The following is a 19632-nucleotide window of genomic DNA, read 5'->3' on the forward strand; positions in this document are numbered from 1 at the left end:
CAGGGCTTCGGGGCAGCCCTGGAAAAGACTGCCCAGGGCGTCAGTACATCACTGGAAAGGACTGTCCAGGGCGTCGGTACATCACTGGAAAGGACTGTCCAGGGCTTCACCGAAGCACTGGCACCTGCCACGCAAGTGCTGAGTGCTGCCACGCAGCCCCTCGCTGGCCTCATGCAGAGGCAGATTGAGGCCACACAAGCACTGACTGCTGCCACCCTCGATGGATCAAGCAGGATTACCTGGGGCCCTTGCAGCACCGCAACAGGCCAGCAATCTGTGGACCAGCCGATTGGTCCGCATGCTGCGGTGCTGCCCCGTCAGAGTGCCAGTGTGTCGGCTGACCACGGAGCAGGTGTCCGCTCTCAGGATGTCAGCATTCCTGATGCCAACGCTGGCACGTCTCCACTGCAGCTGCCATCACCTGCAGGACAGACTGCTTCCACCCATGCCCATTTGGAGCAGTCAGCATCCGGCCCCTCCAAGCCCAGAGTCCGTCCAGGCCGTCCCTCAGGGGCATCTGCGCTTTCGGACAGTCGGCAGGCGTCCCCCAGCCTTCATGCAGCCACTGGGGTCCCATTACGGAGGAGCTGCAGGGAGGGAAGAGGCCGTTCTCGCAAGAGAAGTAGATCACCATCAAAGGGGAAAGAGTAGAAGGTGCTGCTGAAACGTCCTATTTCTAGAAATCAAGGCCGTGGATGCTGGTCTGAATGTTAGTCATGTTTTGGATAGTCTCCCGGGTGTGCAAGGCACTTATGTGTTAGTTTGTTAGTTAAGCTTTCTGTTGCCATTGCTTTGTCATGTTGGAAGGAAGCACAGTTTTCAAAATAAACAAAAAAAATTATTGTCATTGGCCATGTTTGCTATTTACAATTATTGTGGCCTTCATAGGCTTTGGGTTATCCGAATGGTTCCATTCCTGGTCTTCGAATGTCACCAAGCAGTCCGTGAGAGGGGCCTAGAACCGACTCATTATCAGCCTCAGACGGACGGCCCTTCCAGTTTCTCGGACCCTCCCGTCTTGGTCCTCCTCCTGCTCCTCCTCCTCCTCCTCTGCTGGTCCTTCAATGTCTGCTGGCATTGGCTGGGTGCGCAGGGTGGCGAGGCTATGGAGCATGCAGCAGACAACGACGAAGTGGGAGACTCTCTGGTGAGTACTGCAAGGCTCCTCCCGAATGATCCAAACAGCGGAACCGCTGCTTCAGCACGCCGATTGTGTGCTCCACAATGTTCCTCGTCGTCTGATGGCTGACGTTGTAGTGCTCTTCTGCAGGGGTGCTGGGCGTACGGAACGGGGTCATCAGCCATGGGCACAGTGGATATCCCTTGTCGCCGAGAAGCCAGCCTTCTGGGTGAGCCGGGGCCTCGAAAAGGTCAGCGACTGAAGTCTGGCGCAGGATGAATGCGTCGTGGCTGCTGCCTGGGAACTGTGCATTGACCGCCAGGATCAGCTGCCGGTGGTCACAGACCAGCTGCACATTCAAGGAGTGGAACCCCTTGCGGTTGCGGAACTCCTCAGGATTATGTACAGGCGCCCGCAAAGCCACGTGCGTGCAGTCAATGGCGCCCTACACCATGGGGAAGTCCGCTATTGCCGCGAAGCCCTCTGCGCGCTCCCGCTGCTTCTCCGTTGTCACATTGAAGGATATGTACTGACACCGCCTTTTAAACAGGGCATCTGTAACCTGCTGGATGCAGCTATGCACCGCAAACTGGGATATGTTGGCAATGTCCCCAGTTGCTGACTGGAAGGAGCCGGTTGCATAGAAATTCAATACCACTGTTATCTTCACAGCCACCGACAGAGAGGTCCTGCACCTTATCTGCGGCTGCAGATCTTCCTGAAGCAGGTGGCACAGCTCAGTCACCACCTCCTTTCGGAAGCGCAGCCTCCTAACACACTGCTCCTCCAACATGTTGAGGTAAGAGAACTGCTGCCTGAATACCCTGGCAGCGTAAGGTCTGGTGTGGCGACGTCTGTTGGCCCTCCTCCGTCTGGCCATTCCTGGCCCTCTCCCTCCGTCCCTGTGCCATTTCCAGATGGTCGAGCAGCAGGATGTCCCCTCCAAAGCAGCCCCCATAATAAGTCAGCAGAAATTAAATAGGGTGTAAACGCTCACCAGCAGCAGGGTGATGGTATGAAGGCTGAAGGTCCTCTGGCAGCGCTGGGTCACTAGTGAAATGGCTCAGAGTTCAACTTTGCAACTCTGTGTAAATCTCAAATAAGTTGTGCTCCCAAAATGGCTGCCGCTTTTATACCAGTGCAGTCCCCTTTAAAGAGCGCCCCCCTAAGCCCGAGAGCGACTGGGGAACGTTCCAGGAAGCTGTCCTTATTAGCGCCGGTCAGAACAGAGGGCGCCACTGAATTTCCGGTCCGGGGCGCCAAAAAGGCGTTGCACACTGAAATGACGTCATGATCTGCCTGCGCCCGCGAGCGGGCGCTAAAAGCCCACTCAATATGGCAAGAGGCGCTGGGTTCACTGCACCCACCCGAAAATTGGGTAAAGCCCCAATTCTCGGCCTCTTTAGGCGCTAATCGCTGGCGCTAACAACCGAATTTCTCCCCCAGTGTGTTTACATTGTACAGCGTTATTACTGTGGAAATCAGCCAGCAAGTTCAGGGAATGAGTTGTGAATCTCTAGAACTATCTGGTTGATTTACGCAGCTTCACACAAACTGCATCTCGCCCTTAACCTCCCTGTTAATTTTAAGAACTTGCTGGATTTGCACATTAATTGTCTGTTAAACTTGCCGCAGAAAGTTAGGGCTGGTAATTAATAGTGTAAGCACCCTTTTAACAACGTGATAATTGTTGATGAAATGTCAGTCAACCTCTTTGACTCAGAAAGGGAACAATTTTGAGGTAATTAACAAAAGAACCAGAAGTGACATAAGGGCGGGAAAAATTACACGCTGAGTTGTTATGATCTGGAATGCACTGCCTGAATGTGTGGTGGAAGTAGATTCAATAGTAACTTTCAAAAGAGAATTGGATTAATACTTGAAGGGGAAACATTTGCAAGGCTATGGGGAAGAGCAGGGGAGTGGGACTAATTGGATAGCTCTTTCAAAGAGCCGGCACAGGCATGATGGGCTGAATGACCTCCTTCAGTGCTGTATCATTCTATGATTTAAACTCACATTCCTGCATGTAGCAAATTCTTCTTGGATATGTAACAAAATTTTAATTTTTAAAATTTATTTCTTACTTTTCCTTTCTGTCTTTTTTCTCTCTTAATCCAATGTTTCTTTCCTTCTGTTTATTTCTCTTTCTGTATCTGATTTCACTCTAATTCACCCCCCTCCTCCTTAATTCCTCTGTTTCTTTCTCAATCCTTAAATCTCATTGGTTAAGGAGCTAGGCTGTTGGTCCCGCCGCTCACTCAGGTCCCAGATGCTCCATTGCCCTTGCCACGCCATTATCAGCTTGCACTTTAAGCAAATTACAGCACAAAGATTTTCGAGCTGAAGGGTGCAGGAAAAAGTCTAACTAACGGCGTATGCCACGAGATGCCCTGCTCCAGCAAGATTTGGTCCATTAATAATTAAAAAATATATCATGCAAAAAAAAACTTTGAATTATCAGAAGTAGACTGTATATAGCTAGTAACTTGAATATCTGGAGGATGAAGGTGGCTAGAACACCACAAGTTGCATCACGTAGGTCCTTTCGCCAAGCAGAAGCCAATCTGCCTTATAGGTGTTGAAACTTTGACACTTTTCATGACAGCTGTTGCTACTTGAAGGCTGGGTATGAGAAAACATAGAAGATAGAGGAGTAGGCCATTCGGCCCCTCGAGCCTGCTCCGCCATTCAATGAGATCATGGCTGATCATCCAAACTCAGTACCCTGTCCCTGCCTTCTCCCCATATTCCTTGATCCCTTTAGCCTTAAGAAATATATCTAACTCCTTCTTGAATGTATTTAATGAATTGGCCTCAACTGCCTTCTGTGGTAGAGAATTCTACAGGTTCACCACTCTCTGGGTGAAGAAATTCCTCCTCATCTCAGTCCTAAATGGCTTACCCCTTATCCTTAGACTATGACCCCTGGTTCTGGACTCCCCCGCCATCGGGAACATCCTTCATGCATCTAGTCTGTCTAGTCCTGTTAGAATTTTATAAGTTTCAATGAGATCCCCTCTCATTCTTCTAAACTCCAGCGAGTACAAGCCCAATCGACCCAATCTCTCCTCATACGTCATTCCTGCCATCCCAGGTATCAGCCTAGTGAATCTTCGCTGCACTCCCTCCATGGCAAGAACATCCTTCCTCAGATAAGGCGACCAAAACTGCACACAACATGCTCACTTATGCAAGCTTTGGGGCCTTGTATGATTGGGTTGCAGAGAAGCAAGTAGATGCTCCACACCTGCAGCTGGTGGAGATTGGTATCTGTCCATGCAGGAGGTTAGTAGCAATGTGCTCATACAATTTACAGTGAATTGTACTGCTCACCATGCTGCTCATGAGGAGCTCCTTGTACCTACTGTTTGTCTTGGCTCTAACTCACATTTGTTAGTTATCTAATGATGAGCTAGTGGCCATCCTTTTTTTGGTGGGGGTACACTTGACGGCTCTGGGGTCAAGGTGGGTGCAAGATGACAGGCCTGGGGATGGAAGTTTGGAACCAAGCCACCCCTACATGGCAGACTTTGTGACCCAATATCTCAGGCCCGCAGTACTTCAGCGTGCTAGTGATAACTGACCAGCTAGTCTGGTTAAATAATGGGATCTGGAGGAGTGGACCTGTCACTGGCAGCAGGATTCTTCCAACTCGGCTCTAGATAACCGTGCAAACCAGCGCTTTAATGAATAGAGTGATCCGAGCTGAAGAACCAGTGAGAAATTCTTTGCTGGCGGGCTGATTGATTTTACGTGATTAAACTTCAGCAATACCCCTACCAAATAAAAGAATTTGATAATATTTTTGCACCAAAATAAATAAAATTTACTCTTATCTCATATTGCAGTGGCAAGAGAAAATACACATGTACAAGTAATTCTGGAGTGACAAAATCCTCAGTGAATTATTTCGCACCTTTTAATTATTGACATTTAATGCATCCCTTTTCTGACTGTGATGTTTAAAATGTAACATTCAAATCCTTTATCTAACATGAAAATATGAAGATGTGAAAAATGTATTTAATTTCTAAAGATATGTAGTGTCAAAGGCTAAAAAAAATTCTCAACATTTTTATTTAATATTTGATTTTATATTATTTAAAGTGTATAATATCTCTTAGGCAGTCCCTCGGAATTGAGGATAACTTGCTTCCACATTAAAAATGAGTTCGCAGGTGACTGATTAGTCCAATGGGGGACCTACAGTCTCTGTCACAGGTGAGGCAGACGGTGGTTGAAGGGGCAGGTGGGTGGGGTGCTTGGGTTGACGTGCGCTGCCTGCGCTTGGGCTTCCGCTTGCTCCCGGCGAAGAGATGCAAGGTGTTCGGCACCTTCCCGGATACTTCTCCACTTTTTGTGGTCTTGGGCCAGGGATTCCTAGGTGTTGGTGGGGATGTTACACTTTTTCAAGGAGACTTTGAGGGTGTCCTTGAAGCATTTCCTCTGCCCACCTGGGGCTCTCTTGCCGTGCCGGAGCTCCGAGTAGAGCACTTATTTTGGGAGTCTCGTATCAGGCATGCGGACAATGTGACCCGTTCATCGGAGCTGATTGAGCATGGTCAAAGCTTCGATACTGGGGATGTTGGCCTGAGCAAGAACACTGACGTTGGTGCGCCTATCCTGCCAATGGATTTGCAGGATCTTGCAGAGGCAGCGTTGGTGTTACCTCTCCAGTGCTTTGAGGTGCCTGCTGTACATGGTCCATGTCTCTGAGGCATACAGCAGGGCGGGTATCACTGCTGCTCTGTAGACCATGAGCTTAGTGCCAGGTTTGAGAGCCTGGTCTTCAAACACTCTCTTCCTCAGGCGACCGAAGGCTGCACTGGCACACTGAAGGCGGTGTTGGACTTTGTCATCGACGTCTGCCCTTGTTGACAGTAGGCTCCCGAGGTATGGAAAGTGGTCCACGTTGTCCAAGGTCTTGTCGTGGATTTTGATAATCAGGGGGCCGTACTGTGTGGCGGGAACAGGTTGGTAGAGGACCTTTGTCTTACGGATGTTTAGTGTAAGGCCCATGCTCTTGTACGCTTCGGTGAAGGTGTTGACGATGGTTTGGAGTTCAACCTCCGAGTGAGCGCAGACACAAGCGTCGTCTGCATACTGTAATAATATACACAATTCTTATAAAACCTTACTTGTTCTCAGATTTTTGTCATACTTTCTGTCAATTATTCTCATTATAAATTCTTATATCCACATTTTTAATGGAACCTACCTATGTAAAATTGTCATACTGTAGTTATACCCTCCTGCCATTGGAGTGCTGTAGGCCATCAGTTTTGCATCTCCTAGCACCTCAGTCTGTACTGCACAGAAACTACTGTGTTCCAACCAACTATGTGTCTTTGCTTTCCAAATTGCCATAAGTATTGCTATTTAACTATATAAATAATATCAAATAAAAGTATAATGTAAAAATAAGGATAGAATGTATGACTTTAAAATGGGGCGGAATACATCTGTTTTAAAAGGGGCAATTATCCCCCGTACTCTAACTGCTTCATCTGAAGACTGCAACAACATGGTAGATCATCTAAATCTGCAAATTTATTTTATGGGTAACATAAAAGGAACACTAAAGTATTTTATAAACATAGAAAGAGTAAAAGGATAGTCAAAGGAAAAGTGGGGCCGATTAGGGACCAAAAAGGAAATCTTGTGGTGGCAGAGGGCATATCTCAGGTACTGAATGAGTACTTAGCATCTGTCTTCAAAAAAGAAGATGCTGCTGCTAATGTCACAGTAAAGGAGGAGTGGGTAGAGAAATTGGAGAGGAGAAAAATAGATAGAGGAGGTACTTTAAAGGTTGACAGTGCTCAAAGTAGAAAAGTAATCCAATCTGAATGGGATGTATCCTAGGTTGCTGAGAGAAGCAAGGGTGGGACTAGCAGAGGCTCTGGTCACAATCTTTCAATCCTCCTTCGATATGGGAATACTGCCAGAGGACTGGCGGGTTGAAAATGTTACACCCCTGTTTTTTTTTAAAAGGGAGAGGGATAAACCTGGTAACTATAGGCCAGTCAGCCTAATGTTGGTTTTAGGGAAACCTAGTGACCATAATCTGGGACAAAATTAATTTTCACTTGGAATAACATTTGTTAATAAATGATAACCAACACTGCTTTGTTAAAGGCAAATCATGTCTGACAAACTTGATTAAGTTCTTCAATGAAATAATAGAGAGGGTTGATGAAGGTAGTGCAGTTGATAGTGTGTTTGTGGACTTTCCAAAGCGTTTGATAAAGTGCCACATAATAGACTTGTTGGCAAACTTGAAGCCAATGGGATTAAACAGGCATTGGCAGTGGCAGCATTGATACGAAATTGGCTAGGGGACAGAAAGCAGAGAGTAGTGCTGAATGGTTTTTTTTAAGACTGGAGTGGTGTCCCCCAGGGGTTGGTATTAGGACCACTGCTCCTTTTGATACATATTAATGACCTGGGTACAATTTCAAAGTTTGCAGATGGCACAATTTCAAAGTTTGCAGATGATACAAAACTTGCAAATGTAGTAAACAGTGAGGAGGACGATAGCAGACTTCAGGAGGACGCAGACAGACTGGTGAAACAGGCACACACATGGCAGAATAATACAGAGAAGCATGGTGATGCATTTTGGGAGGATGAATGAGGAGAGGCAATATAAACTAAATGGTGCACTATTTTTCATTAAATGGTATTACCTTAACAAAGACCTTGCAACCTTTGATAGTATTGGATAATTTTATTCTGTTAACATGTGTGGATGGGAATTGATTTTCCTCACTAACCAGGTTTCCCTTTGATTTACATGGGGAGCTCCAGCCATTATTAAAATAGTGGAAATTAATCATTAGACCATACTCAGCTTGCTTGCTATTTGGAGAATTCACTAGAAAAATTCTGAAGCTGGAATTTCAGTATGAAGGATAAACAGGAAGACAAATAAGCTCTTGCTGCAGACCACGTTCATACGTTAAATGATGTGCTCAGATTTTAAACTTGTATTTTTTTAAATTTTATAGTGAAATGGAAGGAGTGCCGAGTACTGCTATACGAGAAATATCCTTGTTGAAAGAATTGAATCATCCAAATATTGTGAAGTAAGTAAAGTTATCTTTGCTTTTTGGTCAGGCTAGGCATTGCTCTGTTGAACAAGGAAAATATAAATAGCTCAGAATAGGCATCTATAAATATAAAAAACAAATTGTAAGCTGCTTCATTTACTGCTTGTTAAATTTTTTTTGTATATTCTACAGCTTAAGTAAATGATTGTTGGTAACTTCTGGGCGTTACCTAGTTGTGAAACCATCCTTTATTAACAAACTGCTGCTGTTTGAGATACCCACCAGATTACTGAATCCAGTCCAAACCTCATTGTTACAAACTTGTGGGGAGCAGCAAAGTATTGTTAGCAGGGTTTGAAAGTAAGACTTCAGGACAATTAGCAAACATAAGTACCTGTTCTGTAGTTAAGAATAAAAACAGTTGGGGTCACTAATATAATAGAAAGTAGAAATGCTGTACCTTATACACATGGTTGTTAGAGGCAATGTTGCCTCCAAGAAGTTTGGTGACCTCTTTTGAGCCAAACACTTATTTTTCCCCTGAAGGTGTTTTAATAACTTTCTATAAAGCGCAAGACAAAAGACCACTCACATAGCTGAAGACACTCCTCTAACAGAATAGAAGACCGAAAGCTTGTCCCTGATGCTCAGCTCTTCTCTCGCCTTCAAACTCTTCCTATCTCAACCTTTCTTAGCTCTCTTTATTTTCTTGCTTTTACTATGGTCATTGTTCCTCTGGACTTGCATCTTTTGTTCTTTCAAAGCTCAAACATGTTCTTCCTTCATTGTGTTGAAATCAAGATTCATTGCTCTTGTACTTTAACATTCTTTTCCAGCAGTTCCTTCTTACACTCAATTTCCCTTTCCTCCTACACTATGGTTGGACCCCAAACATATTGAAGAAGTCCAAACCAAGACCCATTTAGTAGACCATAAATTTATTTGCCAGGATTGTAGGACATGTATGGGAATGTTTCCTGTCCACCTGAATCCTGAAGGCTTCTCCCATCATATGTACCATTCACCAGCACTTAGTTTTAATTAGAAGTATGTATGAGTTGCTGGTGCTTTGTCTCTCTCTGCCCACCTTACTGTGGAGAAACTTATCAGCTGATGAAGTAACTGTTTGGCTTGCAGGAAAGTGGTCACCCACCCTGCACACTAGCACTTTAATTCAGACCTTAATTTTAAATAGTATTGGTGAGCAGAACAGAGCACAACTTGACTGTAAAACCAGCTGAGAGGGAAAATAAGCCATAGTTCCTGCTCTTGATCATTATACAGTAACTCAAGCTGGAACATTTGTTTTTGTGGGCATCCGTTGAGAACAGGATCAGGTTTGGCTGTGATGCTCTTGTCGACAAATACCCTGTTGATGCTCATACTTGAAGAATGGCCATTTGGGTTACTTACTGGAAGGCTGCCAGCACATTTGGAACTGTACAGCAAGATGAGCCAGTGGCTTCATAAAGGTGGGAAGAAAACTGAGGGGAGGAAAAAGACTGTTTCCTCTGAAGTTTTTATGTATTCTTGTTATCCAGAATGAAATAAAGTAGTTATAGCAGGATCCCAGAGCAACCTACTGTTGCATAATGTCATTTTGCTTTGTGCTGCACTTCTACAACTTGCTATTGTTTAAAATTATTGATGGGAGACTGAAAACATGATGAATCCCTACTTTTCATTTCCATTTCACAGTAACAAGGATATTATGATGAACCCACTAAAGCATAATAATAAGCAGTCATGAGTAAAATGTGTTCTCTTGCCATAGGCTGCTAGACGTTATCCACAGTGAAAAGAAATTGTACCTGGTGTTTGAGTTTCTGAATCAAGATCTGAAGAAGTATATGGACTCTGCTCCACCAACTGGACTCCCTTTGCAATTAGTTAAGGTAATTAAGAATTTACATTAATTTTTTCACTTATAGGATTATGTTTTCCATAATTTCCATAGGCTAGCCTAGTCATACAGAATTTGTTCACTCAAATGCCACAGACATTAATTTCCAGCCATTTTTGATTTTATTCTCCTTCCCCCTGCTCCTTCCGCGCTTCAGTGATTCAAGCCTGGCACCATTTTAATTTTGAGAGAACATGCAGTTGACTTTTTCCCAGGCCTTTGCTAATTCATCCCTTAAGGCAACCACTAAGAGGCATGCACAGAATCACAGAAACCCCACAGTGCAGATAGAGGCCATTTCGGCCCATCGAGCCTGCACCAACGCATATCCCACCCGATCCCCGTAACCCCTACACCAACACATATCCCACCCTATCCCCGTAACCCCACGTATTTAATTCCCCTAACACTAAGGGTCAATTTATCATAGCCAATCAACCTAACCCGCACATCTTTGGACTGTGGGAGGAAACCGGAGCACCTGGAGGAAACCCACACAAACACGGGGAGAATGTGCAAACTCCACACAGACAGTCACCCGAGGCCGGATTCGAACCCGGGTCCCTGGCGCTGTGAGGCAACAGTGCTAACCACTATGCCACCGTGCTGCCCGATGAGTCGCTTTTTGATTTTTTCCTTACGTTGTTGTGCCTCACTTTTGGCACAGTCACAATCTGGAACTTGACATGAAAGGAATTATGGGAATGAACCTACATCATAAGATTCTGTGGCACTGCACTTTAGAACATCACTATAATACCGCATCATGTTAAGCTGATATTGTTTTGATAACAAAGAAACACTGACATTGATTTTAGCGTTAGCTCAAATAGTAGGCTTGTATGCAGGCTGAAACCTATTATGAACTGGACTTGTTCAGCATAATCTTACTGTACAATGAGTTGACTGCATATTAAATCAGGAAGTGGTAGGTTATTTTGTATATTTAAACTTTTGATTATATGATGCTAACAAATTTGCATGCTGATTAAACAGTTCTCCATTTTTTGTCTAGTTCTGCTTCTTTCTTCCCACCCCCAACCTCTTTCTTCTCTGCTTCTAACTTATTAATGAGTTATTATTCCAAGCATCCCTTGCCCAAACGGCCATTCATGTGTGAGCCCAGACACTGTGGCCCCAATATTTATTGGGGCAGGATTTCCAAGCGGGGAGGACGAGTTCTGGAGTTTTAACTCCACAGCGTGCGTGGTTTTTTTTTTACAGGTTCACCGCCCGGAAGCCAGCCTGACTGAAAGGCTTGGCTCCCTGTCGGGCGGGGAATGCTCCAGAAGAGGCTACAACCCAGGAGCAGGTAGGTTTCCTGCTTCTCGGGATGGAGATAGCGAGGGGGGCGGGTGTGTACAGCATGGTTTGGAGAGTTGGGGGATCCAATTGCATGGAGTGGGAAACGTGTTTGCGTGGGGGGGGGGGCGGAGAGGGAAACACTCCTGTTCCTCCTGGACCACAAGTAGTGCTGGAAAAGCACTAACCTCTTCCATGCAACAGTCCTTGCCTGCTGGGTTTCCTGAGGCCCGGGAAACCCAGCCGGCCAGCGTTAAGCTTGAAAGACAGTTAAAATCTGAGGCACGGATCCTCATTAAAATATTTAAATGAGCAGCCAGCCTCCTGGGAGTGGGTTGGTTGCCTGTCTGTCCTCCATTAAAACCGGAAGTGGGCTGGTTCGAGGCCGTTTGGGTTTGAGATTATTTACACTTTAACATCCCACCTAACCCAAACCCACCCGTTTTTGGGGGTTAAAATTACCCATGTCAACAATCCAATAGACCACGGGAAAGAGAAGCATCCTGTCTTTCAGCTGAAAATCACATGTATCCTCCTAGGATTGAACCGGTGACCTTCCTCGTCCACATTGCTCAATACACCCACACCATTTATGGAGGCCATGGTTTGTCCGAACAATTGGGTAAACCAGACAAATCACGTATGCCCAAACAAGACATGTATTTTTTTTCTTAGAATATTGGCTTTAGCTAGACAAAAAGTTGGAGAGACACTCTGGAAACACCGTGCTGAGTTGAGAAGGCACTAGGGAAAGGAGGCACTTGGAAATGTCATGCAGACTTCTAACTCATAGGATACCTCACCAGTTGCATCAGACACTGAATAACTATTCTGAATTTCTACCCACTGTGACAAAAATTTAATATTTTGTTCATTTTTTTTCCTTTTCCTTCACTTGGTTTAAAATAAGTAGTTTCTTTAAATGGAAGCTGTGCATTCATTAAAAATAAATTGGTTCTGGAATCAAAGGTCTATAGACAAAATTCTGGAATGAAACAATGGAGCTGATTTTCATCTTTAGATGAGAGTCCGTGCTAATTTGGATAGCACTGCTTTAAGAGCTGCCTGATTTTCCAAGTATAAATAGCACTAAATGTTCTGGCCTAACCTCATTTGCATAATTATTCACAACTCCAGATGGAATAATATGGTTCTAGGGATAACACCATTGGTAGGAGAGGAAGTTTAGTCAAATTTATAGAGTGGAACAATTAAAGGTAGTGCCACAAGAAGGGGGACAAAAATTTAGACGCTTCTGGAGAGCATTAAAAGGCTTATCAAACCATCAGCAGCAGTTGCCAAGATCTTGTATAAACTTTCCTACAGATATGTGTTCCACGTTACAAGAATGATTAAAGTTTTGAGATATTTATTACTCTATTATTTTAGAAACTGCTTTCAGGTACTTTATTGTTTGCTCTTCTGTTCAATTTGTCTGTCAATTGCAGAAACCAACATCTTTTACTAATTTCCAGTGATCTTATTAGCAGCATTCAGGTTTATTGTTTACCTCAGGCATGCCACCTCCTAGAGTACTTTATGCATGTCACATTTCAGTTTGTCGGAAGCATAGGCTTGCCTTTGGAGGCTGTTCTTTGTGCTTGAATCATAATGCCTACAATGAAGGGAATTTCACTCTTCCTCTCTGGAGGAGAGAGCTGCCTAATTTATCTGATTAAAACAGATATCAGATAAACAAGACATTCAGGTCTGCATGGAGCAGATTGTGCATTTACCCCAGAGCTATTGGAGCAGCTTTGTTATCCCAATAATGTACTAGTACAGTAATATTGGCATGGATTTGTAATGCAATGACAGGAATTGGATGATAAAGATATGGAAATTTGCTTGTTAAGAGTGTTTGAATAGTTTATTTCTGGCTGCTGAATGTTCACGTAACGAAACACCTCTTTTGGCAGAGTTATCTGTTCCAGCTGCTGCAAGGTGTCGCATTCTGTCACTCTCACAGAGTCCTTCATCGAGATCTAAAACCACAAAACTTGCTCATTAATGACGTTGGTGCAATCAAGTTGGCAGATTTTGGATTGGCAAGGGCTTTTGGAGTTCCTGTGCGTACTTATACTCATGAGGTAATAAAGATCTATGCAGTTTTGGAAATTATTCATAAAGTTAAGACTTGGGTATTCATTTTTATTCCCATTATAATTTTTATGGATTTAACCCCTATTTACATGTGACATATTTTAAAAGGGTTGCTCAGTTAGTTAATGTAAACTTTCTAAAAACAGAATGCTGCATGGTTTTACAAAAAAGATGTTATGAGGCCCATAAAAAGGAAACAGGTGTTTATTAGCACATTCCATTTTTAAGTTCTAATGAATTCTCATTATTTCAAATCCTAACAAGGGCTTTAAGCACTAATGCTAAACAGAGAAACCATTTTAAGCATTTTTGGTTAGTTGCATTGAAGTCAATGTTTTTTCCCAAATATCTGTTCTGCACAATCTGCTCTCAGCATCAGATTATAATTGTAGTAGTAAAAAAGTAAGGATTAGTTTAAGGGAAGCAGGAACATTTTAGGAACAAGGAAAGACTATTAGACCAGTAAGATTGTCCCTTTTTCAGAGATCATACCCACTATTCTCGCTAAGAAGACAAGAGTGGAACATGAAGAACATGAAAGACCTAGTTGAAACTTCAAAGTTCAGGAAAAAAATAATACCACCACTCTTGAGATTTTAGGGAATTTCACCGACCCTATGCTTCCAACAGGAAGCAAGCGCGGAACTGATAATTGGCACTACAGTATTGTAGCCCTATCTCCAAACTGTGCTCTTCGACTGTGGTTCCCTATTGAGAGCGGAGGATTGGTGAACCTTTTATTAAAACCCTGAATAAAATCACTTGTTAAATAACAAGAATATTTAGTAGTTAGCTGCTAAATCTTTAAACTGACGACTAGGAGACAAGGGCCTAGAAATTCGGGTACTTACCACTCTCTAGTAAGGCCCGTTTCTTTGGGGGGGGGGGGAAATGGCGCTGCCTCACTTCACCTGCCTCTGGCGTGGGACTCGGGGGGCACCTTTTTGGTGAAGGCCATAACGCTGCCGTTGGCAGCGCTGGCCCTAGAAATGTAAAGCAGCAGAGTGTGACGTCAGACATCGTGCAATGCCGACTAGCCGCCACGCTCTGGAAACTTGGACCTTTGCGCTGACTTTAACAATAGACCCTAAGCTCGCACTGAAAAGCAAGCGTGCAACAGACCTACAGAGACGCTGTCAGCGCTACTTAAAGGGACACAAACATCTTTCAGGTAAGTTTGTATTTAAGCTTTTGGACTAGATTTTTTATATTTTATTGAAGTAGTGGCTTGGTGCTACAGATGTTAAAAAATTTTAAAGTGTGCAGTGAGTGCTGCTGGATGCTTGCAAAGCTTTGGATGGTAAAGGAAGGCATCTGAAAAGACAGAAAATGCTGGAAATACTCAGCAGATTAGGCAGCATCCATGGAGAGAGTAATCGAGTTCACGTTTTAAGTCGAGATGCTGCTTGACCTGTTGAGTATTTCCAGCATTTTCTGCTTTTATTTCAGATTTCCAGCATCCGCTCACAGAGGGAGAAGGAAGTGGAAGGAAGCATGCAAGCCAGACAGCCCCTTTCTGTCTGGGATATCCGGGATAAAATCATACACCTGTGGTACACCTGTGACCACAACCCCAGTTCCCCTTTCAACATTTGTCTCACACCTTACCTTCCCTCTGTTACTGACCATCACAGCGTTCTCTTGGCCACAATGCTGAAATAAAAGCTACTAAAAAGCAAACTTTTCAATCCAACATTATCCATATATGCATCCAATATGACATCAAGAAATCAACTAATCACCCTTGTGCATTCCCTCAGTGACTGTCTTGTGTGTGCCTTTGCCTAACCTACTGATGGCACGCAGTGCTACCCCAGTGGCTGCAGCATGGCTGGTGGGAAGGCTGCTGACTTTCAGTGGGGCACACTGCAGATGGCCTTGCAGGACAACCTTGAGGAGCTGGTGGCTGGGATCGAGTGACTTTGTTGTTTCTTCTTCTTTTCTCTCCTCTCCCTCTTCTTGGTCAACCACTGGCTGGGCAGGCTGCATTTCTTGGGTGTGTGAAATGAGGAAAGCACAAGGATGGAGTTGTGAGGGGAGGGCGGGAAAGCAAGAAGTGCATGTGAAAAGGAGGATAACATATGAGGATACCAGCATCTTGTATCCTTTCAGCTCCGCTGCTGGCCACGGGCTCAACCATGCCCCTGCCAAGAATGGCCAACACCGTCTCCTCCAAGAGGGTGAGGTGTAGCTAGGACTGGGAGGTGTGCCTTGTGTTTGGTAGAGATTGTTGTTGGGTGAGTGATGGGGGTGTCGTGCAATGAGCAGTGTGTGAGGCAGTTGGTAGGAGACAGCTTTTGAAGATGCAGTCACTGACCTTGACCATTGGTCTGAGGTCATGAAGCTTCTTTGGGCACTGGAGCCAGGTCGTGGGGGCGACACTGCTGGCAGTGACGGCCTTGGTGATCTGGTCCCATATCCTCCTTTCTGGAGGGCCTCCTGTCCCCCTGTGGGTAGAGGACCTCTCTTGCAGCGTTGATCCCCTGCACAAAGCTGGAGTGCTGCGTGCAAGACCCTGGGTGCCCCTTCCCTGGCTTGTTGAGCCATTTGTGTTAGTGCTGAAGCACTTTTACCTTTTTTTAGGTGTGGAAGGCAATTCCGCTTTAAGAGCTGAAGGCTGAAATTTAGGAATTCTTTTTAATGGTGTTTTTTCCAGAAGGTAGTTGAGCTCTAAGGGCTAAAAACTGCCTATTTTTAAATGATTTTTTACTTTTTTCATTTTAGAAGGCAGTTCCCCTTTAAGGGACCGACACTGCTTTCTAAAATGACAGGCTAGCTTTAAGAGAATGGTGTGCTTGCTCCAGAGATGCTGTGGTCACGCTACATTGGGCCTCCTGCTGTGAGTAGCGCCCAACAACTAGCCTTACACGGTAAGTTTAGCACTGCGCTAATGTTAAACAGCAGGCAGCACCAATATACCGGTACTGCCTGCGCGATTAATTCGACCGGCCATTAACTGCAGCTCGTGGTGGCACCGGCAGCTTTTTGGCGCACTGGAATCTTTAGCCCTACTTTCCTTGCTAGTGACTTTTTTGATAGCTCAGTGGATAACCTCATTGCCTGGTGAGGTATTGAGGCTTACAGACCAGAAAAGCCCTAGATTTGATCCCTAGTCTGTGTTAAGTCAACTGATCTGAACTGGCGTAGCAGTGGTATAATCACAATTGGCTTTGGTGCCACTAACCTAGCGAAGAGAAAAACCCTACAATTGGTTTTAGCTTCACTGACCTAGGGAGAAGAAAAAGCAACCACAATTTCCACTCGTAATCACTTGTCAGTGACATTTTTAAGAAATGCCTCAGCTGTGAGGCTGGATCGGCCTCAGCTGTGATGCTTCTTAAAACACTCTCTGTGGAACTATTCTCTGCATCAGTCAGTACTGTTAAAATGAAAGAAAAGAGTAGAAAACTGGGAAAGCTAAATGTTGCCCTGTCCTCGCCAAAGTTCACAAATCCCTGAAAAAAAAATTATAGTGTACCAGATGTGGCGGCTACTACATAGCGATTTGTTTATTAAAATGGGATGTGGCTTTGTTTAATCATAGTAAATGGAAACAAAGGTTCAGGAAAGATGAAAAGCTACTTTATTTTTCTTATTTGATAATACTTCAAAATAATGCAGGCTCCACCTCTTCATTACTAAAAGGTTTTGAACCACAGAAGCCTCAATTTAATCAGCATTAATTATCATAAGTGGAGGTAGATAGTGCCAAATTGAATGTAGTCTTGACTCCCTGTTCCAGGGAAAACTGCAAGGTAGTACAAAGAGAGACTTCATTATTCTATTTATATAATCAACTATTGAGCTTCATACAGACCTTAGTAGCCTTAAATATTCACATTTATAATTAATCACTGAAATCTGCTGACAGTTTGTAGCTCTTGAATACTTCTAAAATTTATAGTAGACCCTGATCAGTCATGTATATTTGTAACATTTTTACGTTGAGATGATTTGGGGGAATTAGACTTTCAAAATGTTTATTATTCTTTAATTTTATATTCTTATTTACTTTATTTTTAGGTTGTAACCTTGTGGTACAGAGCACCAGAAATTTTAATGGGATGTAAATTTTACTCAACAGCAGTGGATGTTTGGAGCATAGGATGCATCTTTGCAGAAATGGTAGTTATCTCAGAAATACAATTAATTTACAAAATGTATTTGTTTTGTAAATTTATGCCTTCCTAGCATGTTTAGAATATTGTTTTTCTTTTAAAGCTTCATGTTGAAAACATGAAAGCATGTTGTACAAAAAATTACAAAATAGCTCACTGATTAATAGATAGATAACATTTCAAGTCTTGGAATTCAGTTTGCACTTCCTGTACACATTAAACTTACTTTCTGTGTCATGCTTTGGTATTGAAAGCCCACATCTCAGCATGTCACAATGGAAAAACCCCATGTAAACATTTAAGCTGGAAAGATCCTATATCAACATGGTAACACTTCACTATCATTTTGTTGCTGGACCAATTAAATCATGCAAATTGCTTCTTGAGAAACATTTTGCCTACTTTTTTTCAGTAACTGAAATGTCTAATGTCTAAATTAAGATTTTAAATAAAACTCAAAATTCAAAAAATTACATATTTCACAGTACAGGAAACTTTGTGCTATCCAGCACCCATGGGACCGAGCTACTGCCGTTTTTTTAAAAGCTCCGGATAGACCAGCGTCAATGCTATCAGATAGGAGCTTTTCATCGCAGTATCTGACCACAAACACTGTTGCTCAGCAACAGCTTGTAAACACTCGGCCCGTGGCTTGGAAGCGTCTCCGAAGCTGTTGCTAAGATACAGAGATGCTTTCTAGAGCCTGCCGTGTCTGACCACAAATACTGTTGCTCAGCAACAGCTTGTAAACACTCGGCCCAGTAGCTTGGAAGCGTCTCTGAAGCTGTTGCTAAGCGACAAAGACGCTTTCCAGAGCCTGCCTGTGAAAAGAATGCAAGGAGGAAAAAAACCTAACCAAAACGGCTGCTGATTTCTGCCGTTAGATCAAAGTTGCCGGACATTCAACTTCCGGATAGCACAAAGTTTCCTGTAACATGATTACATTTATTCACCGAATTGTCTTGTTACTTTTAATACCATTCTTAACGTTTTAGTTGAAGGCCTTGGCATCTCCAAAAAGCCTGGCTTGGGCTTGATATTTTTTCTCAAGAGCACTAAATCTGCAGTCTGAGCATGTGGAGTGTGCACAGTTTCTCAGGATGCATAATTAACCTTTAGCCAAATGATAGATTGCTTCTCTCTCAATCTCTAGCAAATCGTTTTGGTTGTTTTTCATAATTGTTTGAAGCAAACATGGACAACAGAGCTGAATTCCAGAGGTGAGATGAGAGTGACAGCCCTTGACATCAAGGCAACATTTGATCAAGTATGACACCAAAGAGCCCTAATAAAACTGAAGTCAATGGGGATCGGGGGGAAACTCTCCAGTGGCTGGAGTCATACCTAGCACAAAGGAAAATGGTTGTGGTTGTTGGAGGCCAATCATCTCAGCCCCAGGATATCGCTACAGGAATTCCTCAGAGCAGCATCCTAGGCCCAACTATTTTCAACTGCTTCATCAATGACCTTCCCTCCATCATAAGGTCTGAAATGTTCGCTGATGATTGCACAGTGTTCAGCTCCATTCGCAATTCCTTAGATAACGAAGCTGTTCATGCCCGTGTGCAGCAAGACCTAGACAACATCCAGCCTTGGGCTGATAGATGTCAAGAAACATTCACGCCACACAAGTGCCAGGTAATGACCATCTCCAACAAAAGAGAGTCTAACCATCTCCCCTTGACAATCAATGGCATTAACATTGCAAAATTCCCCACCATCAACATCTTGGGGGTCACCATTGACCAAAAACTCAACGGAACCAGCCCCATAAATGTCGTGGCTACTTAGAGCAGCTCAGAGGCTGTATATCCTGTGGCAAATGGCTCACCTCCTGATTCCCAATGCTTCTCTTAACCACCTACAAGACACAAGTCAGGAGTGTGATGGATTACTCTCCATTTGTCTCGATGGATGTAGCTGCAACATCACTCAAGAAGTTCAACATCATCCAGGACAATACAGCCTGCTTGATTGGCACCCCATCCACCACCTTAAATAACCACTCCCTCCACCACCAGTGCACCATGGCTG

At 43.9% G+C, this 19632-nt stretch overlaps 2 protein-coding genes across 4 annotated transcripts in view; both read left to right on the forward strand.

The window, feature by feature from the left end:
- dnajb11 (DnaJ heat shock protein family (Hsp40) member B11) overlaps positions 1–8147 on the forward strand; it is a 59281-nt gene extending 51134 nt beyond the window's left edge. Inside the window, exon 11 of the mRNA XM_085985761.1 lies at positions 8131–8147. The gene's annotated coding sequence lies outside the window, so the exon portion shown is untranslated. The remainder of the gene's footprint in view (positions 1–8130) is intronic.
- Positions 1–19632, forward strand: part of LOC147120186 (cyclin-dependent kinase 2-like) — a 58108-nt gene that overhangs the window by 15999 nt on the left and 22477 nt on the right. For 2 of the 3 annotated variants that reach the window (XR_015078138.1, XM_085985764.1), the window contains exons 2-5: positions 8131–8208; positions 9947–10067; positions 13297–13467; positions 17504–17605. Coding sequence is in view for 2 of the 3 variants with exons in the window: in XM_085985764.1 (XP_085841890.1) it covers positions 8131–8208; positions 9947–10067; positions 13297–13467; positions 17504–17605 (472 nt within the window). In the remaining variant the exon portion in view is untranslated. The remainder of the gene's footprint in view (positions 1–8130; positions 8209–9946; positions 10068–13296; positions 13468–17503; positions 17606–19632) is intronic. The other variant, XM_085985765.1, reaches the window with a different exon arrangement.

Source organism: Somniosus microcephalus, chromosome 4 (genome assembly GCF_052327205.1).
Source record: "Somniosus microcephalus isolate GS21.2 chromosome 4, FLI_Smic_1.0, whole genome shotgun sequence".
NCBI lineage: Eukaryota > Metazoa > Chordata > Chondrichthyes > Squaliformes > Somniosidae > Somniosus > Somniosus microcephalus.